At 50.4% G+C, this 26,375-nt stretch overlaps 1 protein-coding gene across 1 annotated transcript in view; it reads right to left on the reverse strand.

The window, feature by feature from the left end:
* QRICH2 (glutamine rich 2) overlaps positions 1-26,375 on the reverse strand; it is a gene marked incomplete at its 3' end in the record, with an annotated part of 52,263 nt that overhangs the window by 19,830 nt on the left and 6,058 nt on the right. The window contains exons 2-12 of the mRNA XM_084646706.1: positions 23,904-24,008; positions 20,382-20,462; positions 19,085-19,201; positions 14,812-15,019; positions 10,118-10,212; positions 8,758-8,858; positions 6,927-7,041; positions 5,739-5,990; positions 3,062-3,184; positions 2,283-2,357; positions 1,261-1,425 (exon numbers count right to left, since the gene is read on the reverse strand). Of these exons, the coding sequence (XP_084502832.1) occupies positions 1,261-1,425; positions 2,283-2,357; positions 3,062-3,184; positions 5,739-5,990; positions 6,927-7,041; positions 8,758-8,858; positions 10,118-10,212; positions 14,812-15,019; positions 19,085-19,201; positions 20,382-20,462; positions 23,904-24,008 (1,437 nt within the window). The remainder of the gene's footprint in view (positions 1-1,260; positions 1,426-2,282; positions 2,358-3,061; positions 3,185-5,738; positions 5,991-6,926; positions 7,042-8,757; positions 8,859-10,117; positions 10,213-14,811; positions 15,020-19,084; positions 19,202-20,381; positions 20,463-23,903; positions 24,009-26,375) is intronic.

A 26,375-nucleotide genomic window follows, 5' to 3' on the forward strand; every position in this document is an offset into this window, starting at 1 on the left:
GTAAAAAGCATTAGAGAGAAAACATGTTAAAAACAAAGAAACCTCCACGTACACTAAGAAGCTTACCAGAGACCACCCCAACCCTAACATGGGCTCAGGCAGGAGCAGTCCTTCAGCACCCCGCCAAGGGGCTGCCTTGTGGTTTCAAGTTCATCATAGCTTCAGCTCAGAACAAGCACCCAGTCTTATGGGGCCTCAACAGGCCCAGTCCTTCCAACCCTCCCCTAACGATCGGGGACCTCCATGGACCAGGAGTCCTGTCCAGTGGCTGGATCAGGAAAAAGGCCCTGAGCCAGTTTAAAAATCAGGCTATTTACCCCAAATCCCTTTCTTTGTCTGTAGATCCCTGGAGTTTGAACTAGTACACATCAGCCTGTCCAGGCAGGTGGTTTCTCTGGGGATGTTACAACCTGAGTGAATTTGCCTAATCACTCACTGCTGGTCTCCTATTTACCCTTCCCATGATGGAAATACATACAAACCCACCACAATACATACACAACTGCATTTTTAGTACAATAGACCCCAACGAATTAACTTAATTCAGTGAAGTTCATTGAGGATATTGCAGGGAACGGTCATTCTGTTACAGGGGATACATCTGTGAATGCTGGGGAACACAGAACCAGGTGAAACAGGAACAGGGGAAAACAAAAAGTCATGCCCGCTTTAGCACCAGCATGCTCAGCATTGTCACAGAATCCCTGCCCCAAGGTGCTCCTGGTTTAAGGGCTAAATGATAGGAGGCAGGACACCTTGGGTCACATCTCCTGCACCCTCTGTGAGGCCAGCAGCAGCTGGATGAGATCTGGCCCTGCATGCCAGGTGTCCCAGATCTGGCTTGTAGTGTGTGACATGGCAATCTGTTCCCAGAGCACTCCTAGCATGCATGACAAAGCCCCCTTGCTCCAGGGCTCAGGTCTGCATCCATTACAGGAGGCAGAAGGAAATGAGAATTAAAAATAAAACACTGTGGCCAGGTTCCCATGTACACCACGGCCCCTTTGCAGTGGTCTGGCAGCGTGAAAGGGCCTCAAGCATAACTTTTGCTCACTTGAAGGCCCCAGAGTAATGTAAAGGGACCCTAGGGAGAATAGGACCCAGGCCCTGCATGAAAACCCCAGCAGTTATAGCAGATACAGTGTTTAGAGCAGACCAAGCTCCTCATCCCACCTTGCCATAAACTGGGCCAAGTCCCTTCCCGTCTGCCTTTCCTGTGGCTCTTCTGTGAGCCATGCAGAAGGCACGTCTCCAGCTTACCTTGGAGTCCATCTCCATCAAGATTTTGTCGAGCACTTTGTGCCAGTCCTGCTCCTGCCCGCTCATCTTGTTCACCAGATCCTGCATCATCTTATTCAGCTGCTCCATGGTGGCATCAAACTGGGTGCAGCTGACTTTGCCAGCCAGGGCAATCTTGTCTGCTTTCTGGGCAGGGGGAGAAAGGAGAGTGATTGGGTGGGGGCGGGGGGAGTAAGAACCTTAGTTTGATCTGGGGCACAAGAGAGGCATTCCACCCAGCATTCCTGTTCCACAGGGCCCCATGTGAGCATAGAGCTTCCCCTCTCTACTTCCCAGAAAGAAACGCCTCCCTCCCTTCACTGTCAAGGCTCTGGTGCTCTGAGTAAGGGCTCCATCCTTCAACTCTATCCATTTTCTTTCTCCCCCCTCCCCTTTGCCCACTTAGATCAGGCCCTTCCTCATCAAAGCAGATGCTGCCACAGATGGCTGGCCTGGGACGGCTCCTCACCAATACCCCAGGAGGACTCTAGCATGGATCCTCCTCTTGCGTACTCTGGTAGGTCAGGAGTATCTGCAATTGGAGCTGCGGGTACTCAGCACCTCTGAGCACCTTGAAAGCTCAAGGTGTCTCATTCAGACACTGAGCAGCTGAGGCAGCAAAATAAGGGGCCACCACTGACAATTCTGGCTTCTGTGTAGGTAATATAAGAGTAACAGCATGTGCGTGACAGGGAGAGTCTCCTTAATGTTGCATTTAGAGGATGTAAAATGCTAAGTAATCATGGTTAGCACTTTTCATCAGTAGATCTCACAGCAATTTACAAGATGGGTGTCACTAGCCCCATTTAAAAGAGCCACAGAGAGGCGAAGGGACTTGCTCAAGTCCCACACAGAACAGCCAGGAACAGATCCCAGCTCTCCAGCCTGGGATCCTAGCCAGGGGACAACACCACCTCCCACTGAATAGGGAGCCTAAACGTACATCTCCTGTGCCTGCGGAAGAAACCATGTCCCACCCAAGCCGGTGCTGCACACCCCCTTACCACGTCAATTTCTGTCTCCAGATGCTCCTTGTCTGCTTTCTCCTTTTCCAACTTCTCCAGTGACTGGAAGAGAAGCTTTACAGAACACAGAAGAGGTGGCGATGAAAACCAGTCAGAGAATGGGGAGGCTGAGATTCCTGTACAGTACTTGTCATCTCCCAGACCACCTGCAACACCTGCACATGCTCCCTGGTGGCCTGAGGCCTCCTGGGGCTCAGATATCTTGAGTCATCACTAAACACAACAGCAGGGTGGTGAAGGGGGCACATCTAGGCCTAGTCGGTGTAAGGACCTGCAGACAGGAGGGCTGTCCATGTGGATATTCCCCGTCTGCCCTTTGATCCCCTCTCTCTCTCAAGAGGGCGCTCACCTAGCAGAGACTCACTGTGCATCAGGCCCCTCGTGTTTTAATGCCTGTGGTGGGTGTTATATCTCTGGGGTCGGTCTCTGATGACAGCCTTAGCAAACCCCGGTGTATCATAACAGGCGACTCAGTGGCATGACTCAGTCTCCTGCAGTACTGGATGTGGGACTAGGAGAGCTCAGCTCAGGGGCTAACGAGTCCAGAGCCACCTACCTATACTCTGTGCTATGTAGAGCCTCAGATGTGTTGGGTTCTCCCAGGGCAGGAGAGAGGATTTCCTCTGCCCGTCCCTTTGTTTTCCTTGCTAAGGAGCGTCCATGATGAGGATGCATAGGTCTAAGAGCATCCCTGATTACCAAGCAACCCAAACCCTTGGCGAGTACAGGCCTCTAGCCAGGCCCCTGCTGTCACTTACAGCGATATCTTTCTGTTTCTGCCGATGGTCTTCTATGAGATTCCCTGTGGTGGCATTGAGATTCTCACAGTCTCCTTGCACCTGGAGGATGGTGTTTTGGATGCGACTCAGCAGCTCTTCATCCTGATTCAAGGGCAACGGAAGGGAAAGTGAAGCTCTGTAGCAGATAATTACTGCCAGACACAACGCCTTCGAACCACAGAGCAGGCCTGGCATGGGCAAGAGGTACGATGCCTCATCCCTCCCTTGGAGGGCTCTCCGCTACAGCTGGGAGAGCCGTTCTCCAGGGCCCCGCCAGTGCTTGGCTTCACTTCTGAGGCTGCCAGCCGTGGATGTGCTTTTGGTGATACGGACACCTGTTCACTTGCACATGGAGATCTGGATCAACAGCATGTATCACACAGATCACTGAACAAGTCACTTACATGGCATCCCTGGCAAAGATTTTCAGCCACTACTAGTCAATTCAAATGAGTGACCTCAAGGTGACAGGCTCCATAGACAACTCTTCACCAATCCCCAGTCCCCCTCGGGCAGCATGATATATGGGGTATCCTGCTGGACACAGTCTGGATAAAAAGTGGTTCCCAGTGTCAGTGGAGAGTCTAGAGTTCTGTGCCAGCACTCACGGGTTGTACTGGAACTGGCTAAGTATGAATCTGTTTGATTCCCTGAGCCTTCCTTTTAGGAGTGATATTTAAAACATGCCTAGTGCTGGCTATTGTTTTTGCAGACTCTGCTTCCAAAAGAGGGTGCATACTCCAGACATGCAAAGCCAGCACCTGTGTGTGTGGACTATTGCTGCTCACCCTAGTCTCAGATCAGTTTGTGCAAAATGAGCCTGTGCCCACTTTTGCAGACACAATCAGCTACTGTGACTTTTAACGTGAAAGAGAAGCTGCAGCTGAATATTTGACCCTAGGAATCATTCCAGCATCTCCTGGGGTCCACTCAGCTAGGTGAAGGCGCTGCCATACCCTGCCATTCAGATCAGCTAGACATGGACTGCTGAAACACGACCAGAAACCTTCCATCTCCCAAAACATTTTCCATACGTTGAGCAAGTGAGCAAGGCTCACAACTCCCACCCCCAAGAAATAAGTATTTTTGTCCCCATTTTACCAAACAGGAAACTAAGGCACGGAGAGGTTATGTGCCAAAACAGTGATAGGAAGAGAACTCAGGAGTTCTGGCCCCAATCTCATGCGTAGATCCCTAGACAGATCATAACATTGCATTAGTTCATCATAATGGGGCTCTGACACAGTGAAGAATGTTACGGTATAAGTGTCATAAGGCCACTATGTTGTCCCACACAGGAGATCAAACGCCAAGAGTGGCAGGAACATAACTGTGCCGCCCGCATCCACACAAGGACGGGGCTGGCCTCGTTCTCCTCTCTAATCTCAGGTTCATCATTTAATGGCAGATGTTCTGTGGGATTTACTGATGCCACATGGGGTCAAGTGGAGCCCAATTCCCTGTTCAGTCACAAACTAGGGTCTTCTTCCAGCTCTGCTCTGGACAAGTGCTGATCTGAACGGCGTCAAGCCAGAGATGGGATATTCCCTTTATGACACGGGTGCACGGTTGGAAGGGGCAGGAGAGAGGCGGGCTGGACTGTCTGGCTTGCAAGTTGCACATCAAACTGAGTGCAACATGTGTCTGAGGGCAGGGTGGGAACCTGTGCAAAGCTAGAGCTACAGACCGCAGAGCAAATGGAGGAATGGAACCCTTGTGATTTGCACTGGATCCAAACTGCTACACCAACCTCCCTGTTCAAATCCCCACCTCCTTTTCTTCTTCACCATTTTGGTGAAGCTGAGTGCGACTGGAAGAGAGCGACTGCACTGCCCTCAGCCTGGCACAGGACAGCAGGTAATGAGCAAGCTGCATCACACTCAGACCTCTGCTGATCATAACCTGCAGCACACTCTGCTAATCCAGCCTTAGAATCCCCCCCACAGCTCTACCAAGGCACCTCAGCCCCAAAATGCAGCATCCCCTGCTATGTCAGCCCGAGAGCACACCGTTCACACAGCTCTGCCGATGCACCCAAGCCCTGACCTGCACCCCCATCTACTGCAGTCTTGGGACTTCACACAGCTCTGCCGATGTGCCTCGGTCCTGGCCTCCACCACCCCTGCTATTCCAGTTTGCAGCTTCTCTGGGGCAGAAACCACGAGCCATGCTGACCACTGGGATGACTTTGTAGGGCTAGGCATGAGCCCACTAGGCAGTGGGAAGACACACAAAACTCACTCTGACATGTGACCCCTAAAATCAGGATTTGACACCAGGCCTCGAGATGAGGGGTCAAGGCATCCACCCGCCAGGCCAAACAGCAGGTGTAAACCAAGGCTAAACGAGAAGCCAGAACAACGAGGGGCTTCCCAGGGAGCCGGCAGTGATCTGCTCCCGCGTGGTGTGCAGTGTTGAGGGGCGGAATTGGTCACAGTCACACGACTCCCACGTGCAGCTCTTCCCGCCTGCTGCTCCAATTCACTGCTGCACTGGGCTGTGGACCCAGATCCCAAAGGATCCAGTCTGAACCATCCCCTCACAGAACCACTGAAATCCTCCATCCTCCGTTCCCCCCAGGTACTGCATTACGTTCACAGCTTTAGCCTGGAAGTCTGGGTAATAAAGCAGGGTGTTTCCCTTTGGCTGGCCTTACCTGGCTCCTCAGCTGTGGCCTCTTTGCTGGCTTGCTTTCCACATGCCTCCTCATGAAGCTGCTAATTAAATCCTGCAGCTGTTCGTAGCGTTTGAACAGCTGGCTAACCTGCTCGCTGACATCTAGGCTGCAGGCTGGGCATGTGCCATCCGGCGCTGCCTCCCCAGGCTCCGGGCTAGTGGGCATACTCATGGATAGCAAGGCAGAGGAGGAGGCCATCATGTTCTCTATGATAGATCTAAGCTTGTCTAACTGTAGGCAGGGGAGAGAAGGAGTCAGGTTTGAAACAGGCACCTCCCAGCAGAATTTCTCTGGATGCAAGGCACCCAGGCGAGGGGTGCTGAGCTCTATCAGAGAGGTGTCTCCAGCACCCCATTGCTGCTGGCCAGCAGGGATATTGGCAATGCTCGAGGCAATACATTTTGGCCAAGACTCCAAGGATTTGCCCATGGATGGATGGGTCCTAGGCGATCTTCTCCAGTTAGCAGCAGCTGAAGCAGTGCTCCCCCTCGAGGCCAGACCTAACTGCCTTGGAGTCTGTCATTAAGGTCCTTATCTTGGGCCAGTCAGTGTGGAGTGGAGCTCTAGAAGTATTGCAGAAGATGTACTGACTGGTACCTGAGCAAAGCATCTTATTGCTGCCAGACCAAGGAGTCGGTCTGGCTCGACTGCACAAGGCGGCCCACTGAACTGCCACCAGGACAAGTTAAGAAACGGTTGGGTCTCTACCCTGCTTCCCCTCATAGCAGAGCAAAGCTTTAGCCTACTGCGAGCTTTTACAAACCCTGCTGCATTCCGGGACGCAATGGCCTGTGGATAAGCGCCTCCTTGGGGCGCTACCCAGAGTTGTCATCTCCTACACCAATGAAAAACACTTCCCTGGCTCTGGAGGAAGCGTCCTGCTGGGCTCAAATGCCCCTTCCTTCCCCTGCAGGATCCAGGGAGGGAGGCAGCAGTTAGTGAGGCCCCTTTGGAGCCCAGCTAACTGCTTTGACCCGCTCCACGAGGCTAGCGCACTGTCTCCAAGAGGAGGAAATCTGGGGACCTTTGTGCTGAGCAACTGTCCGACACCACAGGGGAACTAGGCAAGCAGAGATACCCAGAGTAACCATTGCGCCAACCCCAAAAGGGCAGCTGTTTCGCAGCAAGCCAGCGAGCAGCCCGACCTCTCGCCTCAAACCACCTGACCTGTTCCTGCAGGTAGAGGGCTGTGTCAGTCACCGACTGCTCCAGCTTGGCCTTGCCGTGATCCTGCTGCTCCCTCAGCTCCTGCAGCTCTTTCTCTATGTCATGCACTGTCGATCTGGACCACAGAGCCAACAACAGAAAGGGTCATTTGCTGAGCAGAGGTGCTGCCATGGGCCTTGGAGCACGGAGACAGGGACCAGCACCCTCCGCTGTGCCAAATGCAGCTCCCCTGAAGTCAGCCTGTTTACCCCAGGGCTGAATTTGGCCCCTGCCATGGTTGCTGGGTGGTAACTCTGTGGTTTAGATGCCATCAAATCACATAGCAACACAAAGTCCATACAAGGAATGCAGCCATTCTTACGGGCTCTGTCCAGCTTCTTTGATGTGGGTGAGGTGGGAATGTAAAGCCAGCCTGAGGCACATGTGAAGACCAGCTCCACGGGTCCCTCTGCTTTGAGGAGAGGCGAGGAGGAGAGAGGTCTTGCACTGTTAGACTCTCTTCCCCCCTTCCCAGCGTTCTCCTAGGAACCCCTCCCCTCCAGCATAATGTCCCAGTGTTTCCCTCACTCCTTCTTGAAAGATGAACTGGTGAACAACAATCCACTCCTCAAACCAGCTGGATCTTGACATTCCCTCCCACTCAGTAATGGCAAACCCCTTTCCTCTAGGCTGACCAGACAGCAAATGTGAAAAATCAGGACAGGAGGGGTGGGGTGGGTGGGGGGAGTAACAGGAGCCTTTATAAGAAAAAGACCCAAAAATCCGGACTGTCCCTATAAAATTGGGACATCTGGTCACCCTACTTCCCCCCCAACTCCTCTGCCCTGGGTGCCAAAACCCTCTCACAGCCACTTAGCAATGTACCTCCCTGCCCTGCCCAATGCCCCACCCATAGGTGTGCTATTCAGGTTATAGATATTGGCCTGGCACAGCAAAACCTAGAATCAGGGCCTGGAGCCCTTCAGTTACTAATTCTACGACAGCCCTGCCTTAAAGCAAGCCCAGTGGCGTATACGCAGATTTAACACAGTCCAAGTCTCTGATTGGTCCAGGAGGGATACATGGCTGCTCCCTGCAGTATATTAACCAAGTGGAACCATGGCTGCCCTGCAGGTAGTTCTGTTCTACGAACCATGGCAAATGGGGCACCTGTTACAAAACACTTCTACATGCACCAAACCCTTTGGGAGGCTGGGAATGAGCCTAGCTCATTTTTAAGCCAGCCCTAGAGGGATGCGGGCTAGTTAGCATGGATGAGCCCTATAGGTTATGCAGTTCAGTTCTGTATAAGTCCTCCAGAACGTGGGCCAGATGTTACAGTTCAGCCCCATCCCAGGGAATGGAATACGGATGGCAGTCTTGGTCGTGATGAACTACTTGGGATCATGAGTAGTTAACTGTAGTTCAGTTCTGCATCAACTTGGGTCTGAACCGGGTGAGACAGAACTAGTTATCACGGCTCAGGTCTCCATGAGGGATTCAGATCAGAAACCGTAGATTGTATGAAAGTATAACAAACGAGGCACTGGAATTCAGCTCTATAGCCTAGGTATGAATCCAATGGAGTCTGGACCAGTATTAGAGTCCAGATTTATTATAGAATCATAGAATATTAGGATGGAAGAGACTTCAGGAGGTCATCTAGTCCAACCCCCTGCTCAAAGCAGGACCAACACCAACTAAATAATGTAACCTGTCTGATAACAGGCCCCTCTTTTGTCAGAGGCCAGATCTATAGCTCAGGTGAATCCTGTGGGACTGAGGCTTGTTGTTGGAGCTTGTTGCATTAGCAGCAGAGATGCACACATCCACAGCTCTCTTCTCTTTTTACCTGAGGTAACCTAACTGCAGGTTAATCTGACTGGATCCCTCCACTTTCTGATCTGCTTCTGTTGCCACCTCTGCTTCAAGGACATTCTGCAGCTTCCTTACCTAGAACCATGACAACCATGAAGAGTGAGGACCTCAGGCATACATCTGCCTGCAAGGACTTCCCTCAAACTGGCTGAATAACTCCCCACCCCTCGGCCCCAGTGCCTGTGCTGGGTTCAAATACAGCTAAATGCAGCCCTGATGTAAACAGATGACACTCATTATTTCAAAGGATTTGTATTCACTGAATTTAGCTCAGTGCATTAAGCACAAAAAGTTCTTACACCCACACCCACACACACCCTTTTTGGAGTGAATCTCAATTAGAGGGGATCTTGGACTAACCTATTCAGTAGCTAGGAATCTGCACACTGTCCCACTCACCCAGCTGTCCTCCCCATTCAAAACTGCCCTGAGCACAGAAAGCAACAGGGTGATCTAGTGTACATTGTGATGGAAAATAATCCTTGGCAAGACGTAGAGCAGAGGTGGGTTTGGGCAGGATTGCTGAAGAATCTGCGGCTCTCTTTGGAAGGGGGCTAGATGAGGAGGAAGCCTGGTGCAACCTGTTCTGAGGGATACAAGGGCCAATCTCCCACCCCCTTTCCTTTCCCAGTGGTTTCTCCCTCACCTCACACTGATCTTATTATTGTTCTTAATATTCTGAGCATGCCGAGAAGCCAATGAGTTCAGGGAACCGTTGTGTTAGGCACTTTACTAAGACACCGTAAGAGAGTCTCTGCCCTTAAGAGCTCACAGTCTAGACAGACAAGCCAGACAAAGGTGGGGGGATGAATTAACCATTGTACACGGATAATTCGGGGAACAGTTTAAGGGCTGGGTTCTCCAGATTAAGCAGCCCCTGATTAATTCTCCCTCTGTAGGGGGACTCTCCACCAGTGTAAAACTCCTGCACTGGCATCCCCCTTCTAACGCCTGGGAAGGGAGCAGGTGTGTTAGGGCTAGCAAGGGGTCATAGTAGATCCAGGCTCAACTCCACCTGATTTTTCACTGGTGTAATGTCCTTGAGGGAATCAAACCCTAAGTGACTTGCTTAAGATCCTAAGTCTGTGGCAGAGTATGAAACTGAACCCAGGTCTCCAAAGTCTCAGTTCAGAGCCTTCACCACAATACCAAAGAGCAGGGACGTTCACCACTAATGCTGATACCACAACTCCACAGCCTACAGCACATGTTCGGACCCTGGATGATACAGTATCAAAGTCCCTGTCTTGCACGCCATCCCAGCCAACCACAGTGGCCTTGTTACCATCGCTGATTCCATGGTTAGGTTACAAGATGGCACACCAGCTGCTCACCTTGGCCTTTACATCTTTCATGTCTTCTGCCGTAGCCTTCAGGGAAGACAGCTGGTCCATGAGGTCAGCAGGCATGCTGGAGAGGTTCTTAGGGACTAGACACCACCATGAAAATACAAAGGAAGCACTCAATTGATTGTGTACGTAAGGACAGCCATACTGGGTCAGACCAATGGTCCATCTAGCCCAGTATCCTGTCTTCCGACAGTGGCCAGTGCCACTGCCAGATGCTTCAGAGGGAATGAACAGAACAGGGCAATTATCAAGTGAGCCCTGTTGTCCAGTCCCAGCTTCTGGCTGTCAGAGATTTAGTGACACTTGGAACATGGGGTTGCATCCTGACCACCTTGGCTAATAGCCATTGATAGAGCTGCCCTCCATGAACTTACCTAACCCTTTTTTGAACCCAGTTATACTTGTGACCTTCACAACATTCTCTGTCAACGAGTTCCACAGGCTGACTGTGCGTTGTGTGAAGAAGTACTTCCTTTTGTTTATTTTAAACCTGCTGCTTATTAATTTCATTGGGTGACCCCTGGGAAGGGGTAAATAACACTTCCTCCATTCACTTTCTCCACACTATTTGTCACTTTATAGACCTCTATCATATCGTCTCTTTTCTAAGATGACCAGTCCCAGATTTTTTCTCTCTCCTTGTACCAAAGTTGTTCCATACCCCAATAATATTTGTTGCCCTACTCTGTACCTTTTCCAATTCTAATACATATTTTTGAGATGGGGCAACCAGAACTGCATGCAGTATTCAACATGTGTGCATGCCATGGATTTATATAGTGGCATTATTATATTTTCTGTCTTATTATCTATCCCTTTCTTAATCGTTCATAACATCCTGTTAGTTTTTTTGACTGCTAGTGCACATTCAGCAGATATGTTCAGAAAACTATCCACAATGACTCCAAGATCTCTTTCTTGAGTGGTAACAGCTCATTTAGACCCTGTCAGGGTTCCCTCCCCACTCTGAACTCTAGGGCACAGATGTGGGGACCCGCATGAAAGACCCCCTAAGCTTATTTCTACTAGCTTAGGTTAAAAACTTCCCCAAGGCACAAATTCCTTTTGTTCTTGAACGGTGTGCTGCCACCACCAAGTGATTTAAACAAACATTCAGGAAGGGCCACTTGGAGCCTTATCTCCCCCAAAATATCCTCCCTAGCCCTTATACCCCCTTCCCTGGGGAGGCTTGAGAATAATATCCTAACCAATTGGTTACAAAGTGAGCACAGACCCAACCCCTTGGGTCTACAGGACACTGAAAAATCAATCTGGTTCTTAAAAGAAGAATTTTATTTAAAGAAAAGGTGAAAGAATCACCTCTGCAAAATCAGGATGGAAGATAACTTTACAGGGTAACAAAAGATTCACAAACACAGAGGAGCTCCCTCTAGGCTTAGTTTCAAAATTACAAAAAACAGGAATAAACCTCCTTCTAGCAAAGGGAAAATTCACAAGCTAAAAACAAAAGATAATCTAACATGCCTTGCCTTATTTACTTACTCTTTTTACAATATTGAGGCTCATTTTAGGATGATTTTAGGGGGATTTTTCTGATCTGATGCTTCTCTGCTTCCCCAGAGAACACACAAACAAAGAGCACAAACAAAGCCCCCCAATTTGAAAGTATCTTTTTTCCCCATTGGTCCTTTTGGTCAGGTGCCAACCCAGGTTATTTGAGCTTCTAAATCCCTTACAGGTAAGGAGGTATTCTAGGCTACCCTTAGCTGTATGGTTATGACAGACCCCATCATTTTGTATGCTTAGTTGGGATTACTTCTTCCAAAGTGCACTACCTTGTATTTAGCAACACTGAATTTCATCTGCCATTTTGTTGCCCAGTCACCCAGTTTTGTGAGATCCCTTTGTAACTCTTCACAGTCGGCTTTGGACTTAACTATCTTGAGTAATTTTATATCATCTGCAAATTTTGCCACCTCCCTGTTTACCCCCTTTTCCTGATAATTTACGAATATGTTAAACAATACTGATCCCAGTAGAGAACCATGGGGGGGGGGACAGGGGGGACACACACTGTTATTTACCTCTCTCCGCTGTGAAAACTGACCATTTATTCCTACCCTTTGTTTCCTATCTTTTAACCAGTTACTGATCCAGAAGAGGACCTTCCCTCTTATCCCAAGACTGATTACTTTGTTTGACAGCCTTGGGTGAGGGACTTTGTCAAAGGCTTTCTGAACGTGCAAGTACACTATATCCACTAGATCACCCCTGTCATGCTTATTGACTCCCTCAAACAATTCTGATAGATTGGGGAGGCATGATTTCCCTTTACAAAAGCCACTTTGACTCTTCCCCAACATATCGTGTTCATTTCTGTGTCTGGTAATTCTGTGCTTTACAATAGTTTCAGCCAGTTTGCCCGGTACTGAAGTTAGGCTTACCAGCCTATAATTGCCAGGATCATCTCTGGAACCTCTTTTAAAAATCAGTGTCACATTAGCTATCCTCCAGTCTCTGGTACAGAGATTTAAGCGACAGGTTACACATCACAGTTAGTAGTTCTGCAATATCAGATCTGAGTTCCTTCAGAACTCCTGGGTGAATTCCATCAGGTCCTGGTGACTTCTTATTGTTTAATTTATCAATTTGTTCCAAAACCTCCTTATTGTCACCTAAGTCTGGGACAGTTCCTCAGATCTATCACCTTAAAGAGAATGGTTCAGGTACGGGAATCTCCCTCACACTCTCTGTAGCAAAGAACTAATTTAGCTTCTCTGCCACAGCCTTGTCTTCCCTGAGTGCTCCTTTAGCACCTCAATCATCTAGTGGCAACACTGATTGTTTGGCAAGCTTCCTGCTTCTGATGTACTTAAAAATTTGCTGCTAGTTTGTGTGTCCTTTGCTAGTTGCTCTTCAAATTCTTTTTCGGCATGCCCAATTATGCTTTTACACTTGCTGGACTTGCCAGAGGTTTTGCTCCCTTCTATTTTCCTCACTATGATTTGACTTCCAATTTTTAGAGGATGTCTTTTTGCCTCGACTGCCTCTTTTACTCACTCTATTGAGTGGCATTTTTGCCATGGTGGCAATTTTTTTGTCCTCGTACTGGTTTTTTTTTTTTTAATTTGGGGTATATACATTTAATTGGAGCCTTTATGGTGTTTTTAAAGCGTTTCCATGCGGCTTGCAGGCATTTCACTCTTGTGGCTGTTCCTTTTAATTTAATTTCCATTTAACTAGTTTCCTTATTTTTGTGTAGTTCCCCTTTTTGAAGCTAAATGCTACTGTGGTGGGTTTCTTTGGTATTTCCCCCCTATAGGAATATTAAATTTAATCACATTATGGTATTACTAAGTAGTTCAATCATATGCACATCTTGTACCAGATCCTGCTTTCCATTTAGGATTAAATCAGGAACTGCCTCTCCCTTTGTGGATTCCAGGACTAGCTGCGCCAAGAAGCACTTATTAATGGTGTCTAGTAATTTTATCTCTGCATCCCATCCTTAGGTGACATGTTCCCTGTAAATATGGGGGACATCCCCATTATTACTGGCTGTTCTGTTTTTGTAGTATTTCACAATCACCATCACCATCCTGGTCAGGTGGTTTGTAGTATATTCCTATGGCTATACTCTTACTATTCAAGCATGGAATTTTTAATCCACAGAGAGTCTATGGTACAGTTTGAGCATTTAAAATTTTAGTATATTTGACTCTGCTTTCTTTCACATATAATGTCACTCCCTCACCAGCATGACTTACTCTGTCTTTCCTATGTATTTTGTACACTAGTACTACTGTGTCCCATTGATTATCATCTTTTCACCAAATTTCTATGATGCCTGTTATGGCAATATCCTCATTTAATACCACGCACTCAAGTTCACCAACCTCAGTATTTAGACTTCTAGCGTTTGTGTCTGTATTCAGCTGTCTGCCTTTATGTGATGTAATTGAATTGGATTATTTTGTTTGATTGTTTCTCTTCAGTTCCTACCTGCACTTTATCAGCTTCTATCCCTCTCCTCTTTACCAGGATACAGAAGGCCCCCTTTAATAAATCTATGGCTTAGCTCAGAAGCAGACCCTGAAAGCAGATTACCAGCTATAGCCTCCAAACCAACACAAGCAGAGATATGAAGCTCCCCTAAGAATGGAATTGCACTCCCTGCACCCCCATTTACCCCAACGGCCCTCATCAGTGCCCCGCACTGGGATATTTTGTATTGTTTCAGGATGGGGGATGGAGATGCAACAAGATACTTTGAAATGAACCATAAAATGATCCAAATGTGATAAAAGGCCCCTTTTCAAAATGGTACCTTGGGAGTGAACCCTAGACCCCTGTCAAAGTCAGGGCAAGAGTCCCAAGGTGGAATATTTATGACCGTTAAGTGTACCACTCTGGATATTTATGCCCTTAAATGACAGCCCAGTCAAAGTAAGCTGCTCCCATTCCACCAAGCGCGTCTCACTGGGGAGTCAGCCCAAAGGTATGAGCAGTGTGCCAGTCACTGAGGAACCATGAGAAGGGATCCAGGCCCCAGCCAAGAGCCCCACTGCTCACCCAGACACCCCTGAGGATCCAGCACAAGGCTACAGTCAGCATCACTCTGGGAAGCCATACCTGAGGAGCCATACCCAGGAAGCTGCCTGCATTGCCCCCTCCCAAAAGGATGTGCTGAAGACACTGGCTGATGGGTAAGTCCCTACCTGCATCCGAGAGGAATTGTCGCAGCTTGTTGAGGTCGGCGTGGCTACACTTGAATTGCTCCAGGTAGTTTATCTGCTCCTTCAAGGTGGTGTAGAGGTCAGTCAGCTGCCCGATCTGGCGTAGCGCTTCCACGGTATCTGAGTAGCGGCTGGAGGCACTGCTGGACCTGGAGGACTCTCGCGGGGTGGATGAGGTTAGGCGTTTGTCCTTCTCTTGTAAAGGTGATGCCGGGGATGTAACGGCAGAGTAAGGTCCACGTGGAATTGCAAGCTGGGCTGCTAGAGCTGAGGGACCTGCTGTAGGTGATGTGGGCTGCAATGCTGAAGCACCTGCTGGGGTCCCAAGGTAGCCTGCCTGGGTCCCTGGAGCTCCAGGAGGTCCCACTTGGGTCCCTGGGGAACTGGGCCAGGTGCCAGGGAAGCTTGGCTGGATTCCTGGAGCACCTGCCTTGGCCCCAGGGAAGCCTGCCTGGGCCCTGGGCTGGGCCCCGGGGGAACCTGGCTGGGCCCCGGGCTGGGCCCAGGGGGAACCTGGCTGGGCCCCTGGCGAGCCTGGCTGGGCCCCTGGGAAGCCTGGCTGGGCCCCTGGCTGGGCCCCGGGGGAGACTGCCTGGGTCCCTGGCTGGGCCCCGGGGGAGACTGCCTGGGTCCCTGGCTGAGCCCCGGGGGAGACTGCCTGGGTCCCTGGCTGAGCCCCGGGGGAGACTGCCTGGGTCCCTGGCTGAGCCCCGGGGGAGACTGCCTGGGCCCCAGGTGACCCTGGCTGAGCCCCGGGGATGCCTGCTTGGGCCCCTGCCTGGGTCCTGGGGGAGCCTGCCTGGGTCCTGGGGGAGCCTGCCTGGGTCCTGGGGGAGCCTGCCTGGGCTGCTGGAGTGATTGCTTGGGCTTCTGGTGTGCCTGCCCTAGTTCCAGGAGTGCCTGCCTGGGCTGCTGGCTGGACCACTGGCATGCCTGCCCTGGTCCCTGCCTGCATCCCTGGAGTACCAGGTCTGCTGCTGGGAGAGCCAGGCTGGCTCCCTGGAGCCCCTGCCCAGGTTACAGAGGGTTTTCTGGCTTGGGTGTCCATAACTGAAGCTGGTTGCTCGGCTGGAGAGGGCTGGCCTAGGCTGGGATCCCCAGACTGGGCTTCCTGGAAACCAATGGAATGGGAGCAATTTACTGATGGGCACTAGTTCAAAGTAAATGGGGGGGGGGGAGCTGGGATATTCAAAACTACCCTCTTCTATTTCTGCACTTCAACTGGAAGTAACACTACCATCAAATCAGACAGGCCTATTTGGACAGAATGGGCAATGGGACAGGACGTGCCCCCAACCGGCCTTTATACTGAAAGGAAGCAGCAATCACAAAACGCCCTCTGAAGACCTTGCTGGTTGCTAAATCAATTCCACTAGTGGCCAAGTGTTTCCTAGGAGCCTGCTTTCTAGAGGAGTCTCTGGGATGGGATTCCTAGCAGATATCTGCCCCTCCCTCTCAATTGTGTACGCTTGCCCCTGCCAGACACACCAGCTACTTTCCACCAGGTATTACAGTTACTCTGTCTGCCAAAACGCCCTCCATAGGAACAACAAGCATTGTGTATGCATGAAAATCACATGAGCCAGAACTGAAACCCTGGACTGAAGCACACTTGAGCTAAAATGTGTGAGGCTGAGGTGGGGGGAGTAGTTGGTATCAGGATCCTAAGCATAATTCTGTAGGGGGGTCCCCAGGCCAAACCAGAACCTAGGTCCACTCTCAGGAGCTGGAAATCCTCATCCAACTCTAGATCTGGTGGCTCAGGCCTATCCCATTCTGAGAAGGTCTGATCACCTTCTTCACCTCCTAATAGCACCAATACATTCCAGGGACTGTCTTTGGAATGACTAATTCTGGGAATTAGCAGTCACATAAATATGAAATGTCATTCCATGGTAAGGAAATAAATGATTTCTTTTGGAAACTATGCCACCTGCATGCATCCTGCATGCATGGGTAACTTTATAGAGTTTCTGACACAGAACAAGAATAGCATGTGTTAGGAATATCATGTTGCAATATAGTTGCTTACTACAGAGATTAGCACTGGAACAGAAGTTCCCAATTGATCAATTAACTTGTTGAATTCCCATGGGTTTATTTGCCCTATAGGACATCACCTCCTGTGCCCTGTGAGTGTCTCTATTTTTCTATCTACTCCATACCCACAGGGGGATCTCAGTAGCTAATCTATGACTCCCACAGAATGGTACAGTCATGAAGTTGCCACCTTGTATGATGCTATATGAAGTTAATTGTTTGACAGGCATGCTATGAGCCAAATGCTGCCCCTGACCTTCCCTCACAGCCTGTTCATGGAGGTAGGGGTGTATTACAGATGTGTTCAATCAGGCACATTCCTTCATTAGCTTGGATTTAAGGTTGCTGAAGTACAAACCCCGCCAAGGTGATCGCTACAAGTTGAAGTCCCCAGTTAAACCAATCTTCACCCACAAGCCTTCCTGTGCAAACACGCTCACAGGCCCTCACCTCCACTGCAAGTTCCCTTGCACCTCCAATGAGTACCCATCGCAATATACACATGCAACTACTCTAACCCACTCCCAAGCGTATAGCTATAACTCTGACCGCAGCTAAACCGATATATCCTCCACAGATGCAAGTGCGCTGGTAAAGTGTGCAATGTGCTATTTGGACATGATGAAGGAGGAGGTCAAAGCGAAGGGGAGGGTGTTTGCCTGTGAATTAGAGTAACGGAATGTATGCATTCTGGGAGAGAAACGGGGCTTAAGCCGGAGGGGGAGAAGTGGAGATCTGCTCTGATGAACCTCTTGGAAAAGAGCAGGGTTTAGTCCCACTTGTGTAAAGTACTCAGTCCTGCTAGCACAATGGCTCGAGCTACGTATGGTACACGGAAACACTGTGTAAGTTCCTCTGCACCTTCCAATTCTCTGCCAAATGCATCTCCATCCTGACCCACAACACCTTGGCTTACTCCACTCTAGCATTCCTCCAGCTTGACCATAAGCTACCAGTTGTGTCTCACTGTGTGGCTATTTTCTGAGGCTGGCAGCCATCCCCTGGCAACTGCCACCAAATTCATCTTCTCTCAGGACTAGCTTTCCAATCAACCCCTATAAGACATGGTGACATCACTGCTATCTAATCATGAAGATTCAGCAGTGACTTCCCTAGACAGTTAAATGCAACAGGAAGCTGCCCTAGGCCTGCACCCTGGAGACAAGAAAAGGGAAAGAACCAGATCAGTTAGCCCATCTATAAGACATGTTTACCATGCACGGAAAGAAAGGACCAAATTCATGCACTGAGTAAAGTTGATGGGGTTACACCAGTGGTTAATTTAGTCCAGTGGCCACTGTAAAATCCTGTAAGTGCATCAATTCCAAGAATGTGAGACCTCCAAATGACACAAATTACCCTTCTCATACTGTGCTAGTTAGACACTGTGACAGGGGTGGTGGAGCCTTCCCCAAAGTGGCCCCCTCCGTGGCCCCACTCCTGTAACCCTCTTCCCCCTGAAGAGCCTGGGCCCCTCCACCTGCCCATGGTGGTGGGGGGGGTGGGGGGGTGGTGGAGAGCAGCCCAAGCCCATGTCCCCAACCCCCGGATTCCTCCACCCAGGGCAGATGGAGGGTTGGCAGCACCCCACAGTTGCCCAGGCTCCCTGAGCTAGGCTCCACTTCCAGCCTGGCTGGGAGGCGGAGCCTCAGGGGGACGCGGAGGGACAGGGGTGGGGCTGGTGGTGAAAAGCGGACAGGCAAAAAGTGGGAGGTCCATGGCCCCTTGGACACCCCCCGTTCCGGCACCCCTGCACTGGGAAGCCCTGGGTAGGAGTCATACAAGGATTTCCAGGCTCAGGCATGGCCCCTTGGTGTCAGAGGAATGGCAATCACAAGGTGCCATCACAACATGGGGTCAGAGGGCAGGCGGAGGGAAAAGGCCCGGCTCTCTCATACATCAGAAAAGGCCACATTTAGAGAGAGAAGCCTTGGACGAGAGCCTGATCAAGTGGAACCTTGCATGGCACTGGGGCCTAGAAATGTGAAACTTGACAAAGGTACAGGCTGATCCCTCAAAGCCAGTTCCGGACATCCTGCCCCAGAGAAGAGTGTCTCAGACCGTGTCAAGCCGCACAAAGACTGGAAAAGGTCCAGACTCACAAGATCTCCCTCCTCACTCTATTATGGGGATGTCTCAGCAGAGGAAGAGGAAGGGAGCAAACATATTAAGCTCTCCGCTCCCCCCTGCCACCCCTAATTGAAGTCACACTCACAGTGGATGGGCTCTTGTCTTTGCCTGTCACAAGACAGTCCTCCAGAACTTCCCAGCGCACCATGTTATACATTTCTTCGGGGGAAGGATAGAGGTTTATCCTTCGCTCTAGGTTCCTCTGGAAAGAAAGCAAACCAAAACCAAACAGAGATGACTGTATTTCTGTGGTGCATGTCTAGGAAGGGACTTCATTCTCTCCTCCATTAACTCTTCAGAGACTAGCAGCCCAGGGATCACCCAAGAAGATAGCTCGACAGAGAATGTATGTTCCCCAACTGAGTAGCATCCTTGGTTCCACGATGGTGCAGACCCTCCCCAGATGCCCATACCACCACTTCTGCGATCATGGAGTACTAGGGACGGACACCTAAGCCTTCCTAGTGGAGAAGTGGAGGCTTTAACTCCTCCTATAGAAGCACTGGTATTTCCTGTCCCTAAAGAATCCTCTAGCAAGAGAGGAAGCTGGATGGATTGGGGTGTTTCCTGATGTGTCAGGAGGAAGGAGGACCACAGAAACTCAGGAAGAGACTCATGTGCCTTGCCCCTCAATATATGTGTAATTCCTGTTCCTACTGGAGGTGGTTTGGGACACTTAGTGCTGCTTAGGGCCTGACCATGGGACATGCTGAGCACTGAAGTCACAGGGAATGAGTTGATCAGCACCTCTCAGGATCATAGGTGCTGACTTCTGCTATCGCTGGTGCGTGCTCGACCCCCCACCCTGCCCCTGACCTTGCCCCAACTCCACCCTCCCCTGCCCCCTCTCACATCAGCCCCACCCCCATTCCAACACCTTCCCCAAAGTTCCCACCCCAACTCTACCCTCTCCCTGACCCTATTCCGACTCGTTCCCCAAATCCCTGCCCCGGTCCCGCCTCTTCCCCGCCTCCGTACGCCACGTTCCCACTCCTCCTCTCTCCCTCCCGGAGCAAACACGGATGAGGAGGCGGAGGAGCGGGGATGTGGCGCACTCAGGGGAGGAGGCGGAGGTGAGGGAGGGGCTGGGAGGGGAGCTTGGCTGCTGGTGGATGCAGAGCACCCACTAATTTTTCCCCGTGGGTGCTCCAGCCCTGGAGCACCCACTGAGTTTGTGCCTATACTCAGGATCAGGTCCTTCCTGGTCCAAGTAGCTGAGATCTTGACTCAGAGCAGAAGACCTGCGGGGAAGAAATAAAGGAGGAGAAGCTAGGGATTTCAGTGAAGATCAGCACCTGAAAAGGAGGAGTCAGAGAATGAGAATTGGGGCCCTGGGGGTGCCTTGGCAATTCATATGCAAATCGTTCCCCTCAGAGACATACCACATCACTATCCAAGTTCTTCTGATCAGCGATGCAGGTCTGCAGTCGATTGCCAATCTCCTGGGTATCCAGTTGTAAATTCTTGCAAGAGAAGAGAGTTTAGTTAATCTCCTACAGTCTGGTGTGTGTGTGATTGCCTTTAAAAAGGAAGATGGCCAATTCAGACTTAGATCCAAAATGTAGGGGGGGTTGTGTGAGCACACATGTGCAAGTGCACACTGGCACACCCACACCGTGTGTGTGCGTTTATATTGCCCCCTCCAATATCTATTTTCCTTTTATTTGTATTTCAAAAGGCAGTGGCATCAGCTTGCAATACAGTCTGTTTCAAAACCTGAGTGACATGCCCTTTGGTGCCCCTGCCAAATTGTGGGTTTGCAATCCCATTTTCCTATCTTTTAAATGTTTTCCCTCTCTGCTGTTGCTCTGTGAAAGTCATGCAAGCAAGAAGGGAAGAAACTGACTGTTTGTTCTTATGGAGTGGGGGAAAGTTTGACTATACAAAATAAACAAACTGAAGGAGCAAGCAAAAAAAACCACTTTGCTGTAGTCTGTTTCAATACTAGTAATCTTGGGAGTTATTGTTAACTGGAAAGGGTCCAACAAATTCTGACAGGAATGGGATGCTTAAGTTGGTGGTGTGCCTTTAAATATTTCTTCCTCCAGTACCGGAAACTCAACACAAGAACTTTGTTCCAGTGCATCAAACGGGCCATAAACAGAAAGTGAAACTGAGAATATTATTTTTTGCATATCACTCACCTTAATTAAAGAGCTTATGTTCTGAAAAACAGATTAAGAACCCAGTCTGACAAAGCCTTCTTCAGGCAAGTGAAGGGGCTGATGTGAGCGAATGTTTGCAGAATCAGGTCTCTGATTTGTAAAGATCTTTCAGTTTTGATCATCTAAAGTGGTATTAAAAACCCAGAAAAGAGTGTGATATTTATAAATATGGTTTTCTGTCTTGGTCATATCCCTTTAAGCACAGCATACAAGTAAAACACTTGAAACTAGCTCTGACCTCAGTTTATTGTGTTGTATATGATGGGAGTTGGGGTGGGCACCAATTAAATGGAAAAGGTCACCATGAAAAACCCTGAAAGCCCAGCACTATGGGTCTGATCCACAGCCCACTGAAGTCAATAGAAAGACCCCCATAGATCAGTTTCCTACTTATCACAGGAAAGTGGGTTTTTCAAGCCCCACTTGTTGGACCTGAAGGAGCAAGTGTTCAGAAGAGACTGGAAAGGCAAGAGGGGGTGGGCTGGGGAAGCGGAATAGGAAGGGTGTTCCAGTCCTGTGTTGTGGGGGACACTGAGGCTGGGCACATCAGTGGCAAATCAGAGGGGGTTGTGATAAGGGACTAGGTCAGTGAGGTAGGCTGGGCTGGCCCCAGGCACACAGGGTGGGGTCTGGGAGGCAACTGCCTATTCTCTCGGGTAAAGCATGCTTTTGGGGCTGAACACACACAGTAAAGGCGCAGCCTTGGCATCCACTTAGCTTTTGTTTCCCTGTACTCTAGGAAACGAGATGTTTACTGCTTCCCCACAGCCCCCCTCCGTTCCCCCAAGGCTCATGGGAAAAGGCAGCTTGCCAAGTTGCAAAAGGAATAAGCTCTTGCGGCTGGCTAGATCCTCGGGGGAGCTAGCATGTTTTGCAAGCGTTCCTGCAGATGGCCACCCTGAGGATCCCTGAAGGTACAAGGAGTAAGCTGGGCACTGCCAAGCTCTGCTGCCTCCCTGTGGGCGGCATCACAAGATTCAAACTCTCCCCCACCTGGCAACAATCCCTCGGTTGGCAGAGACCTATGGCTGGCACGAGGCAGGTGGGAGCTCCCCCAGGCCTTGCTAGAATGATTTACCTGCTGAGAGTTCTCGCTCACCATTGACATGGAATGATGGCTCCCTGTCTTAGTCCTTCAAGGGGCATGGGCAGATGCCCTGTCCTGGATCCCATGCTGGGCTCCTTTATCTATCTAACTCCTCCAGCAGTTAACAGGGGATTGGCTCTTCCTCACCCCTTCCCTGTGCTAAATACCCCCTCACATTTCAATGTTCTTTCTCAGCCCCTCTGCCAGTGGGGCTCCTCCTGAGCCCCTGGATGGATTCTAAAGCTTCCCCGCCTTGGTGGAACTGGCAGGAGAAGGCAGCGGTGACACAAAGGTGAATGCTTCTCAATCCCACCTGCCCCATGGGCACCTGGAGACGGGAACTCCGCAGACTCACTTCACACCCATCAGCCGTGTTTGTCACCTCGCTGGGATCCCTTGTGGAGGTCCTGAGCGCTGAATTTTTACCTCCTGGCTGCAGCATCAGCTCATGTTACCTGAGCCAGGCAGTTGGCTCTGCTGTTACAGGCCTGGCCGCCCAGCATGGTTTCCCCAGGCCTTGGGAGTACAAACCCCATTCCCTCTGCTCTGGCGCTGGTTAACTCCTGGGCGGAGTGCTCAGGAACAGTAACAAGGCTCTAGGGAAGGGAAGGCCTGAGAGTGCAGGTGAGCCCAGTGCACGACTCCCCCACCCGTTACTCCCCAGCCAGATCGACTCAACCACGCGGTTGGTGTGGGGGACTGGCACACAGCTCTGTCTGAATAGCCAACTCCCCAGTGCCCATGCTCAGCTCAGTTCTGACTTGCATCCCGCCCTGCTGTCCCAGGCCTGGGCTCCCCATGAGCCACACTGTCGACGGACTTCAGCCCCAGCATCCCCTGCTATTCCCTTCCTAGCTCTGCCGATGCGTCTCAGTCCCAATGCCTCCTGCCATCCCTGGCCAGCTTAGCTATTGGCTGTTTTTGCACGCGCAGAGCATCTGTCCTCTGGCAGCATCTCCTGCTCCTTCCCCTTGTCCCATGCCACAGACATCGTGCGGGTATTTTAATTGAGGAGGCCAATGTGCAAGCAAAATGAGATATTTTACATGGTGAACTATGGATTCTACCCCCTCTTCTCTCCCCAGAGCAACCCCCTGCCTGCCCTTTCCTGGTATTAGAGTAATAGGGAGCAGCCCTAAGGGTACAAGCTGGTCTTCAGTGCAATTCCCACAGGAGAGGAAAGGTCAGCCAGTCCCCTCTGTCTGCTCTGACCAGCATTACCGCAGACAGACAGAGAGGGAGGGAGAGGAGACATTCTCCCCTACATGTGCAGAGGGGGAACAGTGTGCTCTTATGGGACACTTCCCTTAGAGCATGCTGATCTGCTGCACATAAGCCAGGCACAGACCCGGCCCAAGCAGTTTGTACTCTAAGTTACCCCCAAAACACAGGAGGGGTGGGGAATACTAGCTCATAAAGGCCTGGGGAGTAGCGAGAAGAGAAATCAAGGGGATGGGGACTGCGTTAACTCCCCTTGGAGTTGAGTGCTGCTTGTGGCAGGAGGGAGAGCCCCGCTGAGGGTACATGGCACATACAGCAAGAGGGACTAGGGGATGTCGGTGCCTCAGGGGTGGAAGGAGAAGGCTTGGCACTCCCCTCACCAGAGAGTGTGACCAGGCCAGCTCTGTTCTGTGGGCAAGGGCCACACTCACCGAGTCAAGTTTCTCCTTGATGTTTTGGAGGCCCTCGTTCATATGGAAATTAGCCATCTTCACGCCGTTGACCTCATTCAGCAGATCCTGGAACAGAGCCATGGCCTGGAACAGAGAGGGGAGTGAATTTAGGGCCACAAGAATACCTAGTATGCCACAGTGAGGATGCTCGGAGGGGCAGCGGGGTCTAGCAAATCGGACAAGGGGCAGGGAGCTATCATTCCCGGCTCTGCCACTGACTGGCTGTGTAACCTGTGGCAAGGCACTCCCCTGTCTGTCTCAGTTTCCTTAGCTTTATAATTAGCAGGGAGAATAATGCCCACCTATCTGACAGAGAGCCAGGAGATGGACCCTGTTAGGCGAGCTCCAGCTGCCAACGGAGTGTGGATGGTGGCAAGGGGCTTGCCAGGGAGCCAGCTTAAACAGGTAGGAGTTGGGGCCATAAGCTTCCAGAACAGAACACAGCAGCTCCACCCAGAGCATCCTTCCCAACAGGGAGCTGGACACAGGGAGGGGCTCAGCAGAACTTCTCCTTTTACTCCCCAAGTAAATAACAGCTTATAATGCATACATTAATTAAGCCTGGCAGCTTCACACCTCCAGGCAGACCAAGGATCTGCTAGATTAACCGAAAGGGTTAAATGAAAGTGCCAGCCTGGCCCTCTCCCCCCACTCTCCCCCCATCAGCACATTTCTTGACAGGGGGTTAATATCATTGCATTGGATACCTAACTGAGTGTGACCAGATCAAGTGCAGACATGCCCTGAGGTCTATGCCAGGAGACCGTGATGTGTGAGCATTCACTGTTCATTAGCTTGCTGCCTTCCTATTTTAGCTTGGACTCTGAAGACTTCTCCTTCCAGATTTGGGTACTATATGCTTCTCCCTCTGGCACTGTTGTTATGCCCACACAATACCCTTATTCTATAGCTTTTGCCAAAAAACCTGCCTCTGATATACAAATAGTGGGATAAAAACTTCACTGATGCTGTGCTCAACAGCTGGTGCCAAATACCAGTGAACGGCTTAACTATTCATTAGCTGGACTTAGCCTGTTCACACAGTGCACTTGACCATAGCAGACTCAAACCAGGACTCTCATGGTAAACAGACAACGTCTGCTACAGTAGCTCCATCTCATGGTTAGAGCAGGGGGACAGGAGATTTGGGCTATGCCACTGACTCACCAAACAGCTTGCCAAAGGCCACACAATCTCCTCGTGCCTCAGTTTCTTCATCTGTAAAACGGGGATAGTGATATTTACCTACAGCCACCCGAGGCAAAGATGTTTGGAAAGCACTTTGAGATCAGCTGGAAGCTGCTGGGGATGTTGCAAAGTATAGAAGCAGACTGTGCTAAGCCGCTCACAGCTGGAAGCTGTTCTCAGTATAAGATATGCCAAGTTACGTGAGTTGCCCTCACCTCACCACCTCCGACCTGGATAATAAATGACCCAGGCCACAGTGTTGTTGGCACTGTCCCGCTTTCCCTCTGCCAGTGGACTGGATGCCCACCTCTCCTTGGAGCTCCAGCGTTAGAGGGTTGTTCCCTTTGAATCCCATTAACCGAGGCTCTCAGCCGTGCAGATCTTTAGTAGGACATTGATCAGGGATCAACCACTCCGCTGGCCCTGTTATTAACAAGCAAAGTTCTACAACAACACTGTGCATCCACATAGCATTGCTCAGTGCGGTGTCTCCCAGGGATTTACAAACAGCCTCATCTCAACCCTGCCAAGCGCAGAGGATATTATACTCCATTTTACAGATGGGCAAAATGAAGCAACAAGAGGGTCAAGTGACTTGCTCAAGGTCACATGATGACTCAACAGCAAAAGCAGGAATGGAACCCAGGTGTCCAGACACACATTCTAACTATTAGAGCCCCCCCCCCCCGTCTCCCAATTAATGCTGAGCACTTCTGAAGATTAAAATGGCCAGGTATTAGATACACACCTATGACAAAAAAAGATGATTAAACAACAGGAGCAACTGGAGAGTTACATTCCCTGGGGCTGAAGGGAGATCCACTTACTCAAAGTGGTGAGCAGTTACCCATGTGGGTAGCCAATTCACCCCCGGCAGAGCCAGCACAAAAGCTATTCATCCTTTGCAGTCCCACTTAAACTCTCAAAATAAAACTTAAGTTGTACATCGGTCTTGTGCTGGGTCTGCTGCACGGGCTTGAGTTCCACCCCATTGTATGGGGCTTATGAACTGGCCTCGCAACACCTGGAAATTCCAATCTCTTGACCAGAAAATTTGTTTTCTTTTATCTTGGTGTTCTGTGCTGTCACCCAGCACTCACACTGATGTTTTATTTCCATTAACTCAGCACAATCCACAAAACCATTTAAAAAAAGGTCAGACCCCATCCTACAAGGTGCTGAGCATTCACAATTCTCATTGGCTTCACTGAGGATGCTCAGTCAGCAGCCAGCTGCCAGCTCTCTGTGTCTCACAGAATGGGG

Source organism: Lepidochelys olivacea (genome assembly GCF_965140295.1).
Source record: "Lepidochelys olivacea isolate rLepOli2 genome assembly, chromosome: 14".
NCBI classification, from domain to species: Eukaryota; Metazoa; Chordata; order Testudines; family Cheloniidae; genus Lepidochelys; species Lepidochelys olivacea.